This window comes from Orcinus orca, chromosome 1, assembly GCF_937001465.1.
Source record: "Orcinus orca chromosome 1, mOrcOrc1.1, whole genome shotgun sequence".
Taxonomy (NCBI): Eukaryota; Metazoa; Chordata; class Mammalia; order Artiodactyla; family Delphinidae; genus Orcinus; species Orcinus orca.
In genome coordinates this window covers 157,122,467-157,143,896 of record NC_064559.1, presented here as the reverse complement: position 1 = coordinate 157,143,896, position 21,430 = coordinate 157,122,467, and the positions used below count along the sequence as shown (strand labels likewise).

General features: G+C 47.1%; 1 protein-coding gene across 3 annotated transcripts in view; it reads right to left on the bottom strand.

The window, feature by feature from the left end:
* The window catches only part of JAK1 (Janus kinase 1), a 139,912-nt gene that overhangs the window by 11,267 nt on the left and 107,215 nt on the right, over positions 1-21,430 (bottom strand). For all 3 annotated transcript variants that reach the window (XM_033408980.2, XM_033408979.2, XM_012537374.3), the window contains 7 exons: positions 17,589-17,746; positions 15,600-15,723; positions 12,879-13,065; positions 5,208-5,314; positions 1,960-2,103; positions 1,185-1,272; positions 577-704 (listed from right to left, as the gene is read on the bottom strand). In XM_033408980.2, coding sequence (XP_033264871.1) covers positions 577-704; positions 1,185-1,272; positions 1,960-2,103; positions 5,208-5,314; positions 12,879-13,065; positions 15,600-15,723; positions 17,589-17,746 — 936 coding nt within the window. The remainder of the gene's footprint in view (positions 1-576; positions 705-1,184; positions 1,273-1,959; positions 2,104-5,207; positions 5,315-12,878; positions 13,066-15,599; positions 15,724-17,588; positions 17,747-21,430) is intronic.

Genomic DNA, 21,430 nt, shown 5'->3' with positions numbered 1-21,430 from the left:
CCCATGGAGCTGCCCTCCTTCCCACTGTCTCCTGTTTCCCACAGGTCATAATCCACATTCCCCAGCCCCAGCCAGACCCGGGCAGCTTAGCTCTCCTGCCGATGATCTGTGTGACTCAGGCACATTATATAACATCCCTTTACTCCAGCTCCCTCATCAGTGGACCAGGGATAACAATGGAGCATGCCTCATAGGGCTTTTGTGAGAATTAAAGTGATTATCAGAGCCTGAAAAACACCTGAACAGCTGAGCCATGGTAAGCACTCAATAAATGTGAGCTACTATTGATGCTAATAGTTTCATTCACTCATTCAACAAGTACTGTAATATTTCTACTCTTATTATACACTGCAGTATGGAAGCCAGTCCTCTGAAGTGATAAAAATTTCCCTCTAAGCAGGATTCACATGTAAGCACACAGAACAGCCCACGATGATGGCGTTCACTAAGCACCAGGCACACCTGTGTTCAGGTGAAGAGCCTGGGCTCTCCAGCCTGCTTGGCTGGTACCTCCTTCCTGCCTCCCCACATTTTGGTTCCTGATGGGGACCACCCCAGACATCAGAACATACTCACCAAGTAACTCAGGGCGCTGGCCAGCTGTTTGGCAACTTTGAACTTCCAGGGTGTGGTGAGGACATCACTTTTCCGGTGCATGAAGAGATCCAGGGGCCCTCCCTCCACAAACTCTTCCACCATGATATCTACAAACACAAGAACAGCCACGCCTGCAACCTTCTGTCCATCTGGGACAGCACCCTCCCTCATCCCCTTACGAGAGCTCACTTTAATGGCTGGTACTCCGCCTGGGGGTGCCAATGGTAGAGCGCTTCAGAGTCGGAAGGGCCTGGGTTCAAGCCCTGCCTGGAGCTCCTCCTACTCTGACTCTCTGGGCAATGAACTCAGCTCACTCACTCCCTACCTCCCGAGTCTAGCACAGCGTGGGGCCCAGAGCTGGCAAGAAGTAAACACTCAAGAAATTAGTGAAAAACAGATGGGATCTAGTTCCATGTCCACTATTAACGTAAGCAACCGACCTGCTCAGTACTTTGAATTCCTTGATTGCAAAAAGAAAGGCAAGAAGCCTGGGCGACGTGAGGGGGGGTATCAGCTCCCACTCATCTTCACAGCAACCATGCTCCCTGGCCAGGGCCGACTTCCCCTTCCAAAGAGAATACACTTACTCTCCACGTCTCGGACACAAACGCCATAGAGGTACACGATGTGTTTATGGGAGACCTGTCTCATCATGCTGGCTGCCTCAAAGAAGGCCTGTGGGAGGAAAGGACAAAGAAATGTCAAGGGCCGGCCTGCACTGGTCTGATCCTAAAGGGGCTCAGCTGAGAGGAAAGTCAGTGGATCCCAGGAAAGGTCACCACTGTCCTCATCCCAAGCCCTGAAACTACTCCCCTGGCCTCAACTACCCAGAGGCACTGCCAAGCCTCAACTGTGAGGGCCATCTAGCTGGGACACAGGACTCATTTAGAAAACCTAATAGGATGCAGAGCCAGGCTGGCGGGATAGGCTGGCTGACAACGTCCCCATTCGATACTCATGTCCACCACTTCCTCTTCCTTCAAACTTTGGGAAATAACAACGTTGGACACTATATTAGAATAAAAGGAAAACCAAGGCAGCAGATGTCTGTCAAGACTTGGCTTTACCACTCTCTAACAGTTTGTGGGATCCGGGGTAAGTCATTTTACTGCTCTGGGCTTTACTTTCCCAGACTCTGAAGTGACAGCCTGGACTGCATCAGGCACTTTTGAGACCATTCAGCTAGAGTCTGGGGCTCCACGGCATTGCCACATGGACCTCTAGGAAGGAAACGGGAGAGAGTGGGACGTACTGGGAAGGACAGGCCCAAAATCAGGGCAAAGGCTCTTCTTAGCCCACTGTGCTCTACTGGCTCCAGAAATGAGGGAGGGGAGAGGGTGGGGTTGTGAGGAAGACACTTGCCAGAGAAATGTCCCTGTGGCTGGGGTCTAAGACTTTGAGGATCACTTTTATTCTCTTCTCTTCGGAAGTTCCTTCGTCATCCTTGTAATCCATGAGGGTCCCAGAGTAGATGTGTGTCCGCGTGCCTCTCCCAAGGTGCTCGCCCTGAAGGAGGAAGCAGGAAATTAGGGTGACCACCCCCTGAGGCTTCAGTGGTGCCAGAGTCTGGGACTGAGTCCTCAGTGGGAACATACATTAGCAGGGATGGGGCAACGGCAAAGGGGCCCCAGGATCCAGTGCCTGGTCCTGTCAGGCCTCCAGAGGTGACAAAAAGCTACTTGGCCAAACACAGCTGTGGCACTCCCTGGGCCCCAGGAAATAATCCTCATATCCTCTGAACAGCAACACGCTATCTACCTCCAGGAACAGCCTGGGGCCGAAACATAACCCTGACCTTTCACAAAACTTCCAACAGTGCCATCAAAAGCCACCAACATCAGCCCCCACCCAGGCCTCCAGAACAGACTCAGAGAGGACCTCCCTCCCCGCTCCCCCAGGAGGCTCCTCCACTCACAGGCTGGGGTACAAAGAGAACAGGCTTGTGAGCCCTACTGCTTCCTGGCATTTTAACTTCGAGACCTCCTTTCATGACGCTCAATCGGCACCCACTTTCTGTAAATGGGTTAACGTAACAATGTACCTGCCTCGTAGGGTTGGTGTAAGAATCAAATGAGGAACTAGGTAGAACACCTCCTGGCGCACAGTGGGTAGAAGCCAATCCACTGGGCCAGTGTGTTTTGTCTGATCGCCCTCTCACACCTAAACTATTCATTTTCTATCCATCTACCTGATGCATGGGTGCACATGTGCATGCTTTCAAATCAGTGATACAATTTATACATACATATGCCCTAGCAATCGCCAGAGGAAGGTGATGTAAAGACAGAGGCAGAGACTGGAGGGACAGGCCTCAGTTTCCCCACATATGAAAAAGGATAATAAAACCAAATGAGCAGCATAAGAACTAAATGAGATCATCTGCTCAAGGCCCCGAACATATAATGATCTGTCTCTAAGACCGTTCCAGCTTAAGCTTTAATAATTATGGTTTAAATACTCTTAATATTTGAAAATCAAAATGTGATTCATGAAACTCAGGCATTGTCAAGCTATCGACATTAACCCCACAAAACTTATTATTTGTAGTTCTATTATTCTATTATCCTAGGACCACCTATAAATGCAGAAAATGCATTATGGCTGACTCCCTCGCTGATTTCTGTCTCCCTCAAGAATGTACACAATCGGGCTTCCCTGGTGGCGCAGTGATTGAGAGTCCGCCTGCCGATGCAAGGGACACAGGTTCGTGCCCCGGTCTGGGAGGATCCCACATGCCGCGGAGCGGCTGGGCCCGTGAGCCATGGCCGCAGGGCCTGCACGTCCGGAGTCTGTGCTCTGCAGCGGGAGAGGCCACAGCAGTGAGAGGCCCACGTACCGCAAAAAAAAAAAAAAAAAAAATGTACACAATTGTTAACTGGGTATATTAATTTGCACAAACACCACCATTTGTCATCTGTCATAGCAGAATGGTGATACATCCGCCCTGTCTCCCATATCCTGGCAAGGTCCTGTGACTATTCATTAAAGCTGCATGTGTCATGAAGCGATACATCAAGATTATGGGAAGTTGCATTCCCAGAACATCCCACAAAAGCCATATGCTTTCAGAATAATTACTCTTCCTCGGAAGGGGTGCTTATTCCAGGGCCAAGTCATATGGCTCTGTGCTGTCAGGATTCCACAGCAACCCGGAGGCCCCTGCGTGTACCACCTCAGCCTCCCTCCACGCTGCGCCTTCTGCCTTTGTCTATGGCTTGTCCATCCTCTGGGGCTCTGCTTTGATGCCACTTCCCCCAGAAAGCCACTGCTGTCCCCCCAAGACTAGGTAGGATGACCATCTGACAGTCCCACATCCTGCCATACTTCCCTACTTAGGGCTTGTCTCCTGGTGGTATAATTATCTGCTTAAGATAGACGAGAGTCTGCCTCGCCCACCGGACTGTGAGCCTGCCGAGGGTGGCAGTCATGCCTGGCATGGGCAACTGCTCAATCACTGTTGGCTAAATGAACGCTGGAGGTGCAGAGGGTGGTAATCTGCCCAGACACTCAGGGGCAAGGACAGAAGGAAGACCCCAAGTACATGTCAAGTTCCAGGCAGAAAAGAGGCTGGGGTACTGCTGATCTGCGATTTTAATCTCTGGACACAGCTCTGATAACCACCGGAGGGACAGAACAGTAAGATCTGGCCCTCAGGCCCTCAGTGAAGCATTTACATAAGTGAAGCGAGGCACTTGCAGCTGTGGACTTCCACTCCGTCAAAACCTCCCCAACAATTTCAGGGACCGGCTTCAAAGAGTACATGAACAAGCCAGCCCCACGTTGGCCACCCTCCGCCAGGCTCCTCAATGACAGTGAGCCCACGATTTCCCCTCCAACACCTCCAAGGTGACGCAGCCTCTGCCGGGCAGTAAGCGGCCTATGTGGATTCCTTCCCTCCAAGGCTGCTGGCACACCGCCCCCTTAGCCTCCCCGCCCTGCGTGTGGCTCTGTGTAAGGGGCTGGGGAGGGGGATGCACAACGGAAAGTGGGGGTTCCATGGGCCTCACAACCTAGCAAGGCCCAAGGGCAGGTACGACAGAAACTGGGCCTGCCTAAGGCTGCAGACTCTGGGCAAAGGCCTCCCAAGGCTGGAACACTGGTCTGAGGGATCTGATTCTCAAGACAGTTCTCCTCCAGGGTGCATCTCCTACTTCCTCACTGTGCTCTGTGTGCCCCCAGCTTTGCTCCTTCTGGAAACATCATCAGAAAGCCCAGGACTGAAATTCAGAAGTGCTTTTTCACACAGCATGTTTTGCGACAATGAGGGTCATCAGCCCATACTCCCCTGTGGAGACCTGTCAGCATTCCCACCAAGTTCTCCAACTACTTCTACCTGCAGAAGACCAGGCATGGAAGGTCCCTATTACCCTAGATAACCCTGCAAAACTTGATTAACCCAGCTCTTTCAAGGAGAAAGCAAGCCTCTAGGACGCATCAGCAAGGTCAGGTTGGACAGCAGGGAACTTGCTGACCAGCTTTACCTATCAAGGGGAAGTCTTGCTCTTCTTCCACCAGGGTCTCCCCAAACCCGACTTCATCCTCCCCACATTCCCCAGGCTTTTCTGCTGTGGGAAGGCAGGACCAGGGCTGGACCTGCAGCAGTGACTCACCTGCATAATATCTTTCTTGAGGATCCGATAAAAACTCAGCTGGCTCACGGGGAGGACAGGCTGCCACTCCTGGGCTTTCTTGGTGGCCACCAGCAGATTGGAGATTTCTATGGAAGAGAGAGGAGAAGTCTGAGCAGAGCAGCAAAGGTCTAAGGTCCCAGTTGGTCAACATCTGCTGGGCCATGGGCTTGCTGAATACATACTTGTGCATTTGTTGGTTCAGTCATTCAACAAATATTTACTAAGTACTTGATTCCCACCCTCCAGGAGCTCACAGGCTAATAACAGAGCCAATACGAAACAAATAATCAACCAATCAAAATCTGTGCAGCTATTCTTAAAGGGCAGGTACAGGCACTCCAGGGTTGACACAGCAGGATCTGTCCTGGTAAAAGAGGTCAGGGGAGGAAATGAAATGTTAAAAGCTGAGAACGGAAACTCCACGAATGTAGGGCCTGTGTCCATCTTATTTCCTGCTCTACCTCCACAGCCTGGTACACAGTATGCACTCAATAAATACTTGTTAAATGTGTAAATGAATAATCAGGGTGTGGGCTGAAGGATCAGAGCTAAGGATGGAGGAAGCACTTTGGGAGTGACAGGAACCAAAATTGGGGGGTGAAAAACACAAGTTTTGTGAGGAACAGGGCAGGTGACCCCAAAAGGAGGTCACGCCTGAGCGTCTCTGGGCTCCCAGCAGCACCTGACAACAAGGAGGCACTTACTAAGTCCTGGCTGAATGTACAGATTTTGAGCACACCATCCCCCAGACTCTACTGATTCAAACAGCAAACCAAACCCATTACAAAATGTGCCGAGCAGAGTCAGCACAGGTGGCTAACGGAATTTATAATCCACGGAAGCTGCCTTCCCTCCATGGAGCCACTGCAAGCTCCAAGGTTATCGTGAGGGAAGAAAGCACCTTCCACATTCGAACTAGTAGTGCGAGTATTCTAGGAGCCCCTGAAGGTTTTTATGTGTTCATGCACTAGCTGCGAGTACCGGGTCCCTACAGTGAGCCAAGTGACTCAAATCCTCACTACCCTGCAAGGCAGGGTTTTTCTTTTGTTATTTCAGCTCATATTTTCTGACTGCTTTCTCTGTGCCAGGCACTGTCCTAAAGAGCTTTATACACATTAGCTCCTTTGTCCTTATGACAATCCTATGAGACACATAGTATACCTACCCCCTTTTATAGATCAGAAAACAGATTCAGACCCATTAAACCATTTGCCCACAGTCAGGCTTAGGATTCATGCTGCATTCAGGACTGGCTCCAGTCTCTTACCTCCACAGACAGCATGCCTGGCCCCAGTGGGGGGTACAAATCTGGGAGCCCAAAACTGGTTCCGATACAGACTCCCTTGTTATCATATCCTGATACTCCCTTTTTCAGAGTCTCCTCTCCTTCACTCTGTTATCCTGACTCCACCCTGTTACCTGGGTAAAATCAGGTTCAAACAGGCAACTCAGGACTGCCCTCATGGAGAAAAGACATCAAGAAAGGGCCACTTGAATGGTGCCCCCAAGGAAGGGTCTGGGCAATAGAGCCATCGAGGAAATCAGGAGGATGGCAACGGGAACCATTTATGGGCTGATTATTTGCAATGGCCACTTCAGGAAACATGGCACTAGGGTCAACTGTGTGAGCGGGGAAAGCTGTTAAACCTCCATGGAATCTGTTTCCTCACTAGAAAAATGGGGGACACAGTCATGCCCCTTGCTGGGTTGCTGTGAGGGATAAACGAGATGACACACATGAAGGGCTTACTTCAATCCCTGGTGTGAGGTGACTGCCCCATAACCAGCAGCCACTGTGACTATGACCAGCGTTACATCTGTTAGCACCGTCATCCTTGCTGTACCAGCTGGGTCCTGAAGCTTGGCAATAATCTACAGCAGTCTTCAGTGCCAGAGCTGGACGGTGCAGGAATCAAGCTTCAAGCTTGACTCCATGAATGAGGACATGAGAGGATCAGTGGCGACTGGTCAGTAGGTCCTGTGGGCCCCTATCTCCTTCTTAACATGGTCACCCTCAGATTTGGAGAGCAGCAGTGGGGCTGGGCAATGCACAAGAGACGTGGACTTTCTTGACTGTCACACCCACTCTGAGTGACCACCTCCTTTTTATTTATTCCATGAGGAGTTTCTTGTTGCATTTTCAAGTGTGAAACCCAGGTTGGGGTCTGGCCATCAGAAGCCTGTGCTCAGAAGGGCCGAGGCACTGAGGAACCCAAAATGGCATTCTCTTTAGTTTTCATTTCACCACTTCTCTAATTTGCAGGTGGCAGAGGGAAGACAGAGGGCTTCTGAGGGCCTATGTGAAAAAGTCGCACACACAGGGCTTAGTCTAGCTCTCCCATCCACAGCACCCTTATCCCCAGGGTCAGGAGAACTGACCCCCACCCCAGAGTCTTGGGCTGATGACTGCACCTGTAACTTTGCAGTGTTATGTAGGGGAAAGAGTTGGGGTCAGAAGACGTGAGTTCAAATCCCCATGCTTCCTCTAACTACCTAAGTGATCTTGGATAAGTATAATGGATAACAACATACTCTGGTTTGTTCTGAGGATTAAATAACTTAAAACATGAAAGAACCTCAAACGGTGCCTGGCAAATTTAAGAATTACTCACGTGATAGTAGCCATCATCATCATCATCATCAGTTACTGCTACTCTTTTTTTCTTTCTTTTTCTTTTTTTTTTACTGCTACTTTTATTGTAACTTCTAGTGATACTACCATCTGTGTCGTTTTGAATAAGTCAGTGAACATCTCTGATCCTTAGTTTCCTCATTTTTATAACAGCTGCAAAGAGCTACTGTGCAGATTTTTTTTAATGCAAATATGCACATAAACTGCTTGGGACTGGCAGGTACCCACCAACATGGTAGCTACTGCTGTAATTATTCACTCAACAGACATTAGTGAGCACCCATTCTGTGCTGGACACTGCACTTCCCATGAATCATCGTGGTGAGACCCAGATCCTGTCTTAAGAGTTTATAATCAAAGTGGAGAGACAAACACTGAACACATTCAGTGCAGAGTTCCAGGAGCCTCAACAGAAGCCGTGAGAAGGGTTCAGTTCTGTTTCTGTGCTTCTCCCACCACAGCCACTGGTTTCCAGCTCTGGGCCAGCAGGGGTGGCATCTACACCAGAAACCTCCCCAGCTAATCCCAGCATAGAAATCACATCCCTGCCTCCGAACTGCCGCTACCTTCCCGCTTCCTGTGGCTGCTGTTCTCCATTTCCTAAGCCTCACCCAGAGCCCACTAATCCCTAGGAAAGTGAAAACCGCCTCTAATATCTGGAAGGATAGATTATGTGAGTAATTGGGGCTGTTGGGCTCTAAGGTTATAGTGCACTCCGAGGTCTCACAGCCAAGTGGCAGATGTGTTTTTACCTTTGCAGAATATCTTCAAGCACAAAAACAAAGGCTGCAGTTACTCCCCAAGGCTGGCAGGAAACCCTATCTGAGCAACAAGAACACAGAGTCTTTCCTCTTTCACCAGGTTCAGTGACAGTGTCTTACTGGGAGACCAAAAAGTGATTCAAACATCAAGCACCCAGGCCCCTTTTTGTGCTGGTGTTGCTTCTTCTGCCCACCCCTGTCATAAAGACTCACAGATGCATTCTGTAATAAGACAGACTACTCAGAGTATCTTCGACCACACTTGCTACGGCCTCAGGAACAAGTGTGCTGCCTTTTCCTTGAGGCCTGACTCCTTCTAAGGGAAGGATCTGACATATGGAGGGCAGTAGCTTGTGGCAGAGAAACATCAAAGAAACCCGTCAGTATTCAAGGGATCTGACACTGGGAGAAGACCTGGCACTCAAACCCCTTTGACCTTGGCCTTCAATGAGGCCCACTTCACTTCTCCAGGCCTCAGTTTTCTCTTCTATAAGATGGGACTCTTGATCAGGTGACCCCTACGTGTCCTTCCGGTTCTCACATTCTAAGAGGTGATGAATCCACCTGCAGGACATCAATGACACTGTTGGTGGGGCTTAAAAAAGAGCAGCCAATCACTGGGGAATTCTACCAAACATACAAAGAAGAACTTATACTGATCCTTCTCAAACTCTTCCGAAAGACTGAAGAGGAGGGAACACTCCCAAAGTCATTCTATGAAGCCACCATCACTCTGATCCCAAAACCAGACAAAGACACCACCAAAAAAGAAATTACAGGCCATTACCTTTGATGAATATAGATGCAAAAATCCTCAACAAAATATTAGCAAATGTAATCCAGCAACACATAAAAAGGATCACACCCTATGATCAAGTTGGACTCATCCCAGGGTGACAAGAATGGTTCAACAAACACAAATCAATCTATGTGATACACCACATTAACAAAAGAAAAGACAAAAACCACATGATCATCTCAACAGACACAGAAAAAGCATCTGATAAAATTCAATCTCCATTCATGATAAAAACTCTTACCAAAATGGGTACAGAGGGAACATATCTCAGCATAATAAAAGCTACTTATGACAGACCCACAGCCAAGATAATACTCAACGGTGAAAAGCTGAACACCTTCTTGCTAAAATCTGGAACAAGACAAGGATGCCCACTCTCACCACTTCTATTCAACATAGTACTGGAAGTCCTAACCACAGCAATCAGACAAGAAAAAGAAATAAAAGGTATCCAACTTGGAAGGTAAGAGGTAAAACTGTCATTAAAAGCAGAAAACCTGAAAGACTCCACACAAAAACTACTAGAACTGATAAACAAATTCAGCAAGGTAGCAGTATACAAGATAATATACAGAAATTGGTTGCACTTCTTTACACTAACAATGAAATATCAGAAAGGGAAAGTTAAAAAACGATCCCGTTTAAAATCACATTAAAAAAAATACTTAGGAATAAACCTGAATGAGGTGAAAGACTTACACACTGAGAACTATAAAATATTGATAAAGGAAACTGAAGATGATTCAAAAAAATGGAAAGATATCCCATGCTCTTGGATTGGAAGAATTAATATTGCTAAAATGGCCATACTACCCAAAACAATCTACAGATTCAATGCAATGCCTATCAAATTACCCATGACATTTTTCACAGAACTAGAACAAATAATCCTAAAATTTGTATGGAACCACAAAAGACCCAGAATTGCTAAAGCAATCCTGAGGAAAAAGAAGAAGGTGGAGGCATAACCCTCTCATACTTCAGACAATACTACGAAGCTACAGTAATCAAAACAGCACAGTACTGGCACAAAAACAGACATATGGATCAATGGAACAGAATAAACAACCCAGATGTAAACCCAGACACCTATGGACAATTAATCTCTGACAAAGGAGGCAAGAACATACAATGGGGAAAAGACAGTCTCTTCAGCAAAGTGGTGTTGGGAAAGCTGGACAGCCACATATAAATCAATGAAGTTAAAACACTCCCTCACACCATACATAAAAATAAACTCAAAATGGCTTAAAGACTTAAATATAAGACACGACACCATAAAACTCCTAGAAGAGAACATGGGCAAAACATTCTCTGACATAAATCATACCAATGTTTTCTTAGGTCAGTCAACCAAGGCAATAGAAATAAAAACGAAAATAAACAAATAGGACCTAATCAAACCTATAAGCTTTTGTACAGCAAATGAAACCATAAACAAAATGAAAATACAACCTACAGACTGGGAGAAAATATTTGCAAATGATGCAACCAACAAGGGCTTTATTTCCAAAATATATATAAACAGCTCTTACCACTCAGTAACAACAACAGAAAACCCAATCAAAAAATAGGCAGAAGACCGAAATAGACATTTCTCCAAAGACGACACACAGGTGGCCAATAGGCACATTAAGGGATGCTCAACATCATTAATTATTAGAGAAATGCAAATCAAACTACAATGAGGTATCACTTCACACCAGTCAGAATGGCTATCATCAAAAAGTAATAATACAAATAATAAATGCTGGAGAAAGTGTGAAAAAAAGGGAACCCTCCTACACTGTTGGTGGGAATGTAAATGCTGCAGCCACTATGGAAAACAGTATGAAGATTCCTTAAAAATCTAAAAACAGAGTTATCATATGATCCAGCAATCCCACTCCTGGCACATATCCAGAGAGAACTCTAATCTGAAAAGATACACACACCCCCAATGTTCACAGCAGCACTATTTACAATAGCCAAGAAATGGAAGCAACCTAAATGTCCATTGACAGGGGAATAGATAAAGAAGATGTGATATATACACACACACACAATACATACACACACATACACAATGGAATATTACTCAGCCATAAACAAAGAAAGAAATAACGCCATTTGCAGCAATGTGGATGAACTTAGAGATTATCATACTAAGTGAAGTCAGAGAAAGATAAAAATCATATGATACCACTTATATACGGAATCTAAAAAAATGATACAAATGAACTTATTTACAAAACAGAAACAGACTCACAGATGTAGAAAACAAACTTATGGTTACGAAAAAGGAAAGGGAGTGCAGGGAGGGATAAATTAAGTTTGGGATTAGCAAATACAAACTACTACATACAAAATAGATAAACAAGGTCCTACTGTATATCACAGGGAACTATACTCAATCTCTTGTAATAAACTATAATGGAAAAGAATCTGAAAATATATATATGTGTGTGTGTGTGTGTGTATGTGTGTGTGTGTATATATATATGAGAATCACTTTGTTGTACACCAGAAACTAACACAACACCATAAATCAACTATACTTCAATTTAAAAAAAAAGAGCAGCCAAGTTCCTCGCCAAGTTCCTCACCTCTCCTATCCAATTTACTCTGTGATCCACCCATGGCTCCCCACTGCCTGCATGATAAAGTCCCAGCTCCTTGGCATGGCATCCAAGGCCTCCCATGGTCCCAAATCTCTGCTCTCTCAGTCTCCCCTCTCCCTTCTTTCTAACTTCACTGAACACATTAGTCCTCTAGAACCTTTCTGCAGCCCCTGCTTTGGCCTGCTGCTTTGCCCTGCACATGCGTGCTGGGAATGCCCTTATCTAACTGGCAACCTCCTGTTCACTGTCCAACATTTGGCTCAAGATCCACCTCCTCTGTGTAGCCTTCCACGCTATGTGACTCAGGGATCTTGACCATCTCCTACTCTGCAACCCCAGGGTCTAATATGTGTGTGTGTGTGTGCATGTTGATTTAAACATGCATCACACGCTACAGTGGCCTCATTTACCTGTGACATTTTCTGTATTAGGCTAGAAACCCTTGGGGCGCAGAGACTGAGTCTCATGCATTTCTGACTCTATGTATCTAACATAGTTCTTGGCCCACAGAAGATGTGCCAGGATCATCTCTCAGACAGATAAACTACTGACGGGAACTTAAGACATTTTATCAAAAGGAAGAAAGAAGTAAATTTCTGCTTACTAATCCTAAACATGCCTCTTTCGGCAGCTTAATTAAGATACTGAGAAAAGGTGTATGTCTTTTCTATAGAAAATGCTGACACCTGAGGAGTGGGATGTGCGTCAGAGACAGATTTGTAACAAAACTTAATGAAAAACACCTAGAAACTGTGGGGGAAAGACCACTTTCTTCAAAGCACCCAGCATCTTTTGTTTGATCTGGGTCTCAGAGCATCACGAGGGGATGCAGCCTGGCTCTGGCTTGAAGAGACTGACCTCGGGGCTTGGGCAGGCAGCAGCGCTTCAGCACAAAGCTGATGTTGTCTGTGCGCAGGATCTGCTTCTTCAGGTGGCTCATGAGGTCTCCAAGGCTGGGGAAGCTTCGGTCTGAGCCATGCAGGCTGTAGCGGCCCTTCTGCACCTCAATCTGAAAGTTCTTGAACTGCTTCTGGACACCCAGCAACTGCCATTCAAGAAAATAATCAGAAAGGATTTGTTTTAAAAAGGGCTCAAGCAAATCTCTCATGGGTATGTATGATGTTAACAACAGGAGAAGCTGGGTAGAGGGCATACAGAAACTCTGTACTATCTCTGTAATGTTTCTGTAAAACTAAAATTATTCCCTAATAAAAAAGCTTATTATAAGTAAATGAAATAATAACTAATAAAGGAGATCCAGGAGAAGGCACTGATAAAAGGGAGTTAACACCAAGGAGACAACCTAACAGCAGTGATTTCTACAAGAGAATCACTTCATTTTGGCACTTCAGATGAACTTCATGAAAACACCAACCTCATAGGACTGCTGCTAAGATTATATGGCAGGGCCCGTGTAAAAACGTTAGTAAACACTTTTATAAAGGTTAGCACATATTATGCATGAAATAATAAGTACTATAGAAAAATTTATCTAGGAACTCCCTTAAACTGAGCTCTTCCAAGAACCTCCTGGGAGGTGGCAGACAGCTGTCTGGTCTGGTTTCCGAGCTGTATGGTGCCCCATAGAGGAAGTATAAGCAGAAGTTTTCCTTCATGACAACTTCTGTACAAAGGGAACTATTTTAGTATTTTAGTGGTTAAGAATGAAGGCCAGGGGCTTCCCTGGTGGCGCAGTGGTTGAGAGTCCGCCTGCCAATGCAGGGGACACGGGTTCGTGCCCCGGTCCGGGAAGATCCCACATGCCGCGGAGCGGCTAGGCCCGTGAGCCACGGCCACTGAGCCTGCGTGTCCGGAGCCTGTGCTCTGCAACAGGAGAGGCCACAACAGTGAGAGGCCCGCGTACCGCAAAAAAAAAAAAAAAAAAAAGAATGAGGGCCAGAAAGATCTACTAACGCTGTAAACTAGGACAAGATATTTAAAATCTTAATGCTTCAGTTTCTTCATCTGTTCAATGGGGATAATACAACCTTATCTCATGGGGCTAGTGTAAGGATTAAATGAGAATATACAGGAAAAGAGCTTAGCACAGTGTCTGGTGAGCTAAAATAAATAGTAGGAGTAATCCTATCTATGGTTCCTGTTTTCCCCAGGTAATCTGACACCAGGTAGACTACGTTACTGAATCACTGACATTCTCAGTACAGCACAGGTCAATTCCACCTCAAAAGGTGGTTGGGCCGTCTCATGCTCACATCTGTGATAAAAATATTAAATTTCCTCCAAAGACTGACGGAACGCAGAAGAAAGGGATCCTGCCAAGGCAACAGGCCTGCCAAGTGCTGAGCCACTGCACCCGTTATCAGCCACAAGGCTGAGCTGTACAGGAGCACCCCAGGCGAGCAGTGGCCCCTACAGACTTCACCTATGACTCTTGGCAGCACTGGGTTCCTTCTGCCATTTCCTCTTCCACTCTTGACTGAGTCCAGCCCCAGAGATTCTCCAGTACTTTTCCTTCTGGTATCTGAGGTCTGCAATATGCTAACATGCTGACTCTCATCTTGCAGCCCCTCCCCTGCCCCAATTCTCCTAGCTCATGGTGAACCCACGCAACACTACTGTATTTATTTGGACTAATTCTGTAAAACTCTTGTCTTTTAAAATAGCCCAGGACTTCCCTGGTGGCGCAGTGGTTAGGAACCCACCTGCCAATGCAGGTGACACAGGTTCGATCCCTGGTCTGGGAAGATCCCACATGCTGCAGAGCAACTAGGCCCGTGTGCCACAACTACTGAGCCTGTGCTCTACAACCCGCGAGCCACAGCTACTGATTCCACAGCTACTGAAGCCCGCACGCCTAGAGCCTGTGCTCCACAATAAGAGAAGCCACCGCAATGAGAAGCCCGCGCACCGCAGAGAAGAACAGCCCCCGCTCACCACAACTGGAGAGGGTCCGCATGCAGCAGCGAAGACCCAATGCAGCCAAAATAAATAAATAAATAAACTGACTGATTAATTTAAAAAAATAGTCCATTTCTTGTGTTTTAAAAAATTACATGAATAACGAAGCACTGTGGTCTAGTGAGGTCAAGTTTGCAATTTGGCTTCAGGATTTCTCTCACATCATTCCCAGCTTCCAACCACACCTGAGTCACTAACAGACATCTTGTCAAAACACATGTCAGTAATTTGTCTGTTAAAATGTCTGCACCTACCATCTGGGGACAACTGTGTTAGGCCAGGTTGCCAACAGGCCTCATTGGTGCTAGTCTGTACCAGTGAATGCCCAGACACAGCTCTGGGTCTGTGATGGTCCTGGCACCGAGTGTTTTGTGTGAGCTGGTTTTCTGGTCGTGTTCCACCTTCCAGAGCACAGGGACCCCTGCCATGGGTCCCTTGCAGGAAGAAAGAAAGGGCCATAAGGATGAAAGGGTATGGGGTATGGCTGCCTGGGAAGGGGCTCCTTTTGAGGTGCAGGCTGTCCCTGTCAGAACTGCCGGCGATTTTCTCAGAGCCCCAGGCTTTTCTACCCCCATCCCCCAAGGGTGGTCCTCCTGGATGAGAGGTTGCACTGACACCCTGTGGCCACATGGGTTGGCCCCAGCCACTGTCTTGACTGACCTCAGACTTTTCAAAGCAAGTGACGGTCATGAGGATGTTGTCGAAGTCGGTGCAGCTCCACCGCAGCACGTACATTCCCTCCTCGCTTCCTTCTTGCCGCAACTTATTGATGGCATATTCTGTGCTACAGGGAGAGAGGCAAAGAGAGAAAGCTCACCCCAAACAGAAGCACTCTAAACCCCATGGGATGTCCACTTCCTTGAGCTGCCTCAAGTCTGACGGCCGCTCACAGTACCTGTCCTGGGTCCTACCGTCGTCTCTGATATAAGACAGAGAGCTTGTCTCATATGCTTGTTCCTGACTTCCCCACACACGCCGCTTCCACTCTAGCCAGAAGAGCTCCCCCCAAGGCTGAGGATGCAGAGCTGCCCATGATGCAGTGGTAGGGGTCTCTCCCCCCATCCCAGGCAGCACAACTAGAACAGAAGCCTCAGGATAGCATGGACTTGGAGTTGTTCTGTTTATTGCTGCATCCCCAATAACCAGAGCATGCCTGGCTCACAGTTCTCAATAAATAAGTGAACAACTGAATAATAAACACTGAATAAAGAAATCAAGGATCAGAAAGCTGTGAGTAGAGAGCCTGCCTATCCTATACTCCCGTGTCCCCAGGACTAACAAGTCCGGCACACAGAGGGCAATGAGCAAACAGCTGCTAAATAAACCCACATATGAGGTTACTACACCCAGTGAGTTCTGCTCACTGAGTGTTGGTAAAAGAGGGCTGTGTGGTCAGCACGTGTTAGAGAATGGCAGAGACCAATGGCTCCCTGGTGGTTGGGCAGTGAGGGTAGGCAGACAAGAAACAAACGGACACGTACATAAACTTAATATGTCAGGAGGTAATAAACGCCACTGAAGACAAATAGAGCAGAGTGAAGGAGTCAGGGAGTGCGGGTAGCAGAGGGGGAAGAGGTGTCGTTGTTTTATATAAGGTGCTTGGGTAAGACTTTACCAGTTAGGTGGTATCTGAGTGACACCTGAAGGAAGTGGTGACTGCTGAAATTCTGGAGGGAGGGATTTCCAGACCAAGGGGAAAAGCAAGTGCCAAGGCCCTGAAGCCTAACTATAGTTGGCATATTTGAGGGACATGCTTTATTATAAAGCTCAACCCTTGCTCTGCAATTCCTTGGTGTGTCTGTCTCCCTGTGAGTCTGTGAGCCTCTTCAGGCCAGGGACCACACCACTGACAAACTGCCTGTCCACAAGGCAACTGGGATCAGGAAGAAGGTGGGAACCGCTTCACGTGAAAGGTGGCTGACGAGATGCTTCCACAGATACATTTCGGTCTGGAAGAGAGACTCCGAAGAAACACAGCAGCTGTTTTCCTGTGCCTGAAGGATGGTCACACGCAAGAGGAAGCAAACTGAATCCCTGCTCCTTCAAAAGGCGGAACTCAGATGAGTAGACAGAGTTACAGGGAGGCAGACTTCAACTCCCTATGAGGAAGGTACGCATGTCTGTAACTGTCAGAGCTATAAGCTACTCGCTGCCAAGTGAAGCACTAAGTACCCCATCACCAGAGGTGTTTGAGATGCAGGTGGGACGAGACACCCAGCAAAGCCCCTCCCAACTCTAAGGCTTGGTCACCTTCACTGGGCCTTCTGGCACTGGAGGACATGCTGACTTGGGATTCTGTTACTACACCGTCTGCTGTCGAGACCTGTGCCCTGTCTTTCTTGAATCACCCAGAGCGTCTGGCACAGTAAGAGGCTAGGAAGTGTAGCACTTCTTGGTCAGCTGTGGAGAAGTGAGGGGTTCATCTATGAGGACACCCAAGGAAGGGAGAAGAAGTGAGGGGCTGCTGCAAGGACCAAGGTAAGAAATGACAGGAAGGCCTGACCAGGACAGCAGGGATGGAAAAGGGCACCAAGTAAGTATTCAGCGTAAATGCCTGATGACGCCCATGCCTGAGAAGGACACGCTCCCCATCACTAACACGTGGGTTCTTTTCACACCAAAGGCAACTGAAAATGTTTTCGAACCAACCAGATTGGACCGTGACAGCCATTCTGTATGTTGTGGACGATCAACGGGGGAGCCACGTCCGTGCAGAGGTAATGATGGGCATCTGCTGTGAGCCGGAAGTAGCCGTCCACGAGGGACACAAAGGACAACGCCTCCTCGTGGGAAGACAGCTTCAGTTCCTGGTGAGAGAGTAGAAATGCCCATGGTTACATCACGTGCCTGCCATCTTAAGCAGCTGACTCTCTGGGAAGGTACAGAGTGAGAAGATATTTAACACAATGAAGAATGTACAACCCCAAAGGGAAGCTCTTTTTTTTTTTTTAATTCTTTTCTTTTTTTTTTTTAAACCCCACATTTGTTTATTTTTTTGGCTGTCTTGGGTCTTCGTTTCTGTGCAAGGGCTTTCTCTAGCTGTGGCAAGCGGGGGCCACTCTTCATCATGGTGCGCGGGCCTCTCACTATCGCAGCCTCTCTTGTTGCGGAGCATAGGCTCCAGACGCGCAGGCTCAGTAGTTGTGGCTCACGGGCCTAACTGCTCCGTGGCATGTGGGATCTTCCCAGACCAGGGCTCGAACCCGTGTCCCCTGCATTGGCGGGCAGATTCTCAACCACTGCGCCACCAGGGAAGCCCGGGAAGCTCTTTTTGTCGATAGTAACTGCACCCCTTGCAGTTACATATAACTCTGTTCACCACACTCTTTCATCTCTTACCTCAAAACTTTTATCAGATTGAGGAACAGTGGGGTGAGGGGGCGCACGGGCAGCTGTGGCAGGCAGGAGACTGTGGAGAAGCTGCCACCGGGTCCAGATAGAAGAGGAGGCCTGAATCAAGGTGGCAGAGGTATAAAAGTAGAGGTGGGGGGGAACATAGTGTGCAGATGACACCCTGGTCCTGGCACTACACATTATTCCTAGTTACAGAAAAAGAAACAGAGGCACAGGTGTTTCATCTCATCCAGAGTTGGTCTAGAAGGTGAAACTCCTGGATTTTAGTCCAGGAATGGTCCCAGACACAATGATAAGGTTTCTAGATTAAATCCAGGAACCTCTGAGGGTCTGGAGAAGGCAGAGAGTCTTACTCCAAGTGGGAGAGGCAAAGGTAAAAGAAGAGGAGGGAGGGAGTTTCCACGGAAGGAAGAAAAACGCCTGGAGGTGAAGACAGGTGGGGTTTTGTCTTGATCTTACAACCCTGAGGAGAGATGACCATGTGAGAGGAGCTGCGGGGTCAACTAGGAACATCTGATGAAGGAAGGTTTGTAAAGCCATGATTTAGAGCTTTGTCTCACAAGAATATTAACAAACACCTGAGCCTTCAGAGAAGGGTAAAATGACACTTGAGTATATGACTCTTTCCTTAGCACTGGAGAAAGAAGAGGCTGGTGGCAGAGAAAAGTAGACAGAGACAAGAAGACCAGTGAAGGGGGGAGGGGTGGATATACGCAACCAGACAAAATGGAGGTAAGGGGCTTATAATGCGAGTTAGCTATGATGCCAAAGGAAGGGTGCTTTGGGGTTGTGAGACAAGGAGGCCAAGAGAGGGCAGGGAGGGCTACCATAGGGATGGCGATGCAGGAAGGAGGCTCTGTGCTAAGTGTGCTTCCTTGCGGGTGTGACCTGGCATCTCCCTGCAGAGCCCCAAAGAGCAAACTCAAGACGGTATGGCTTGGGCAGCCCTTCACCCAGTCACATACAAACAAAAGTACGTAAGCACTTAAGTTCTCTGAAAGCGGAAGTCTGAATAGAAAGGGGAGATGTCAAGAAGATGCAGAGAGAAGAGATAAATCAAGATATGATCTGATAACATGGCAGCATCATGCTCTCCTGAAAGACCAGCAACCAAAAGTACTGCTTGGAAATGCCATGGCTGGGAAGGGATGGAGGAGTGAGATAAGTAAGAAAAAGCATCGCATAGTGTTAACCCACAGGTTCAGGAGCCAGCTTATCTGGGTTCAAATCTCCGTATCTCTACTTGCTATTACATTTAAGCATATATAATCATCATTTTTATTCGTCAAAAATTGTCAAATATTGGCAATTTCAAGTAATTTAATGTAATAGCTGTATGACCTTGGACAAGTTACTTAACTTCTTTGTGCCTCAGTTTCCTCTTCTGTAAAATGGGAATAACAATATACCCACCTCACAGGGTCGATATGAAAATGAAAAGAGTTGGTATTCGTAAAGCTTTAAGGTAGGAAATACCTGGCACACAGCAGGGCTAGTATTTGTAAAGGAAAACAAGGTAACGAGGAGATCAGGTATCGATTTCTTCTTGCCTTCCCCCTGCTCTCTGCACAGCACTGTAGCTGGGCACAGAGCTGCCAGCCCCTGTGCCAGGGTGAGCACTGACTTAGACGACAGGTGCCCCGTCTGGGTGCCAGACTTGACTCTGTCAGCCAGGACAGATGGGGCAGGCTCACAAAGCTCGCATCACCTGGCTGCAGTTCCTCCTCCCCTGCCACGCATCTCCAGGGTTTGGCCATGTTGGACAGCCAGACCACAAATGGGCCAACCTCTCCCTCACTACAGAGTCCCTGGGGAAGAGAACACCGTGGAAACCAAAGCAGTGCAGGCTGGAGCTGCCCCTGTGCCAGCTCCTACACCTCTCCCTAAGTCTCAGATTCCCCCCTGGAAGTGGAGCCAAAATCCTGATATCTTAAGGTCTTTGTAAGGACTAAATAAGATACTGCAGACACATCATATAACATGACTTAAGATCTATAATATGCTGAATAAATAGCATTTATTTTTATTTTCTCCCTCCCACCATTTTCCATCTCTCCACTAACATCTATATGGGCTCTTCTACCTCCTTCACGTTTTTACTACAGTTTTCTAATGAAATCAATGTATCTTTATTGTTTAAAAAAATGGGGAGGATGGGGAGAATTAAAAATTAAAATCGTTCATATTCCCATCATAAACAAATAGTTGTTAATATCTGATTATTTTTCTAAGAGCATGTGTATGTATATGCATAAACTTTTTAAACAAAATTGGTTCCATTCTACCAATAGTTTTATATTCTGCTTTCTTCCATTTACGAAGCATTTTTATGGATATTTTTTTAGTTCAGCAATTCGTTTACAGAATATTCTACTACTCAGATGAGTTGTGTTTTATTCTCTCATTTTCCTATTATCATATATGCAGGTTAGTTTCAGTATTTTGACATTGTAAATACTGCTGGGATAAACATTCTCATTCATAGACCACTGCCTGCATCTCTCATTGTTTCTAGAAGACAGGTCCTCATTTCCTATGGAGGGATTATATAGATAGTTTCAACGGTTTTAACACATGTTTACCAAATTGCTTTCCCAAATGGTATATCAAAAAGACTAGTTACTCTAGATGTAAAAGAATGACCATCTGTCCTAAACCATATCACCAGATTCTTTCCCCGTACTGAGTGTTATGATTTTGACAAAGTATTTGCCAATTTTCAGGCAAAACATGGTATTTCCCTAGATGACTACCTTCATTGCATGGAGGAGCACCGTGTCTCACCCACCTGTCCTCCCCATGTGACGTCAGCTGTGACTTCCCCAACACAAACATGTTTATTCTGGCAGGACTCCCACTTCCCCTGCCAAACTGGGGAAGTGACTTCCCCTGCCTGTCTAGATCACGTCCTCAAGTGATACCAAAAAAAGAGGAAGAGAGGTTGAACACCCCTTCCTCTGTCCGAGAGTCACTTGGCTGTGCTTGACACCATGATGAGGACTGTCATTGTGGCCAGAGCTGCCAGCTGGACAGTCTGCTCAAGTGCAAAGTGGGGCTTCCCACCGACCTCATTCCAGATGACCCACACAACTCAGCAGAGAGGCTGTGCAGGAGCCCTTGGGAGAAAATGCTGACAC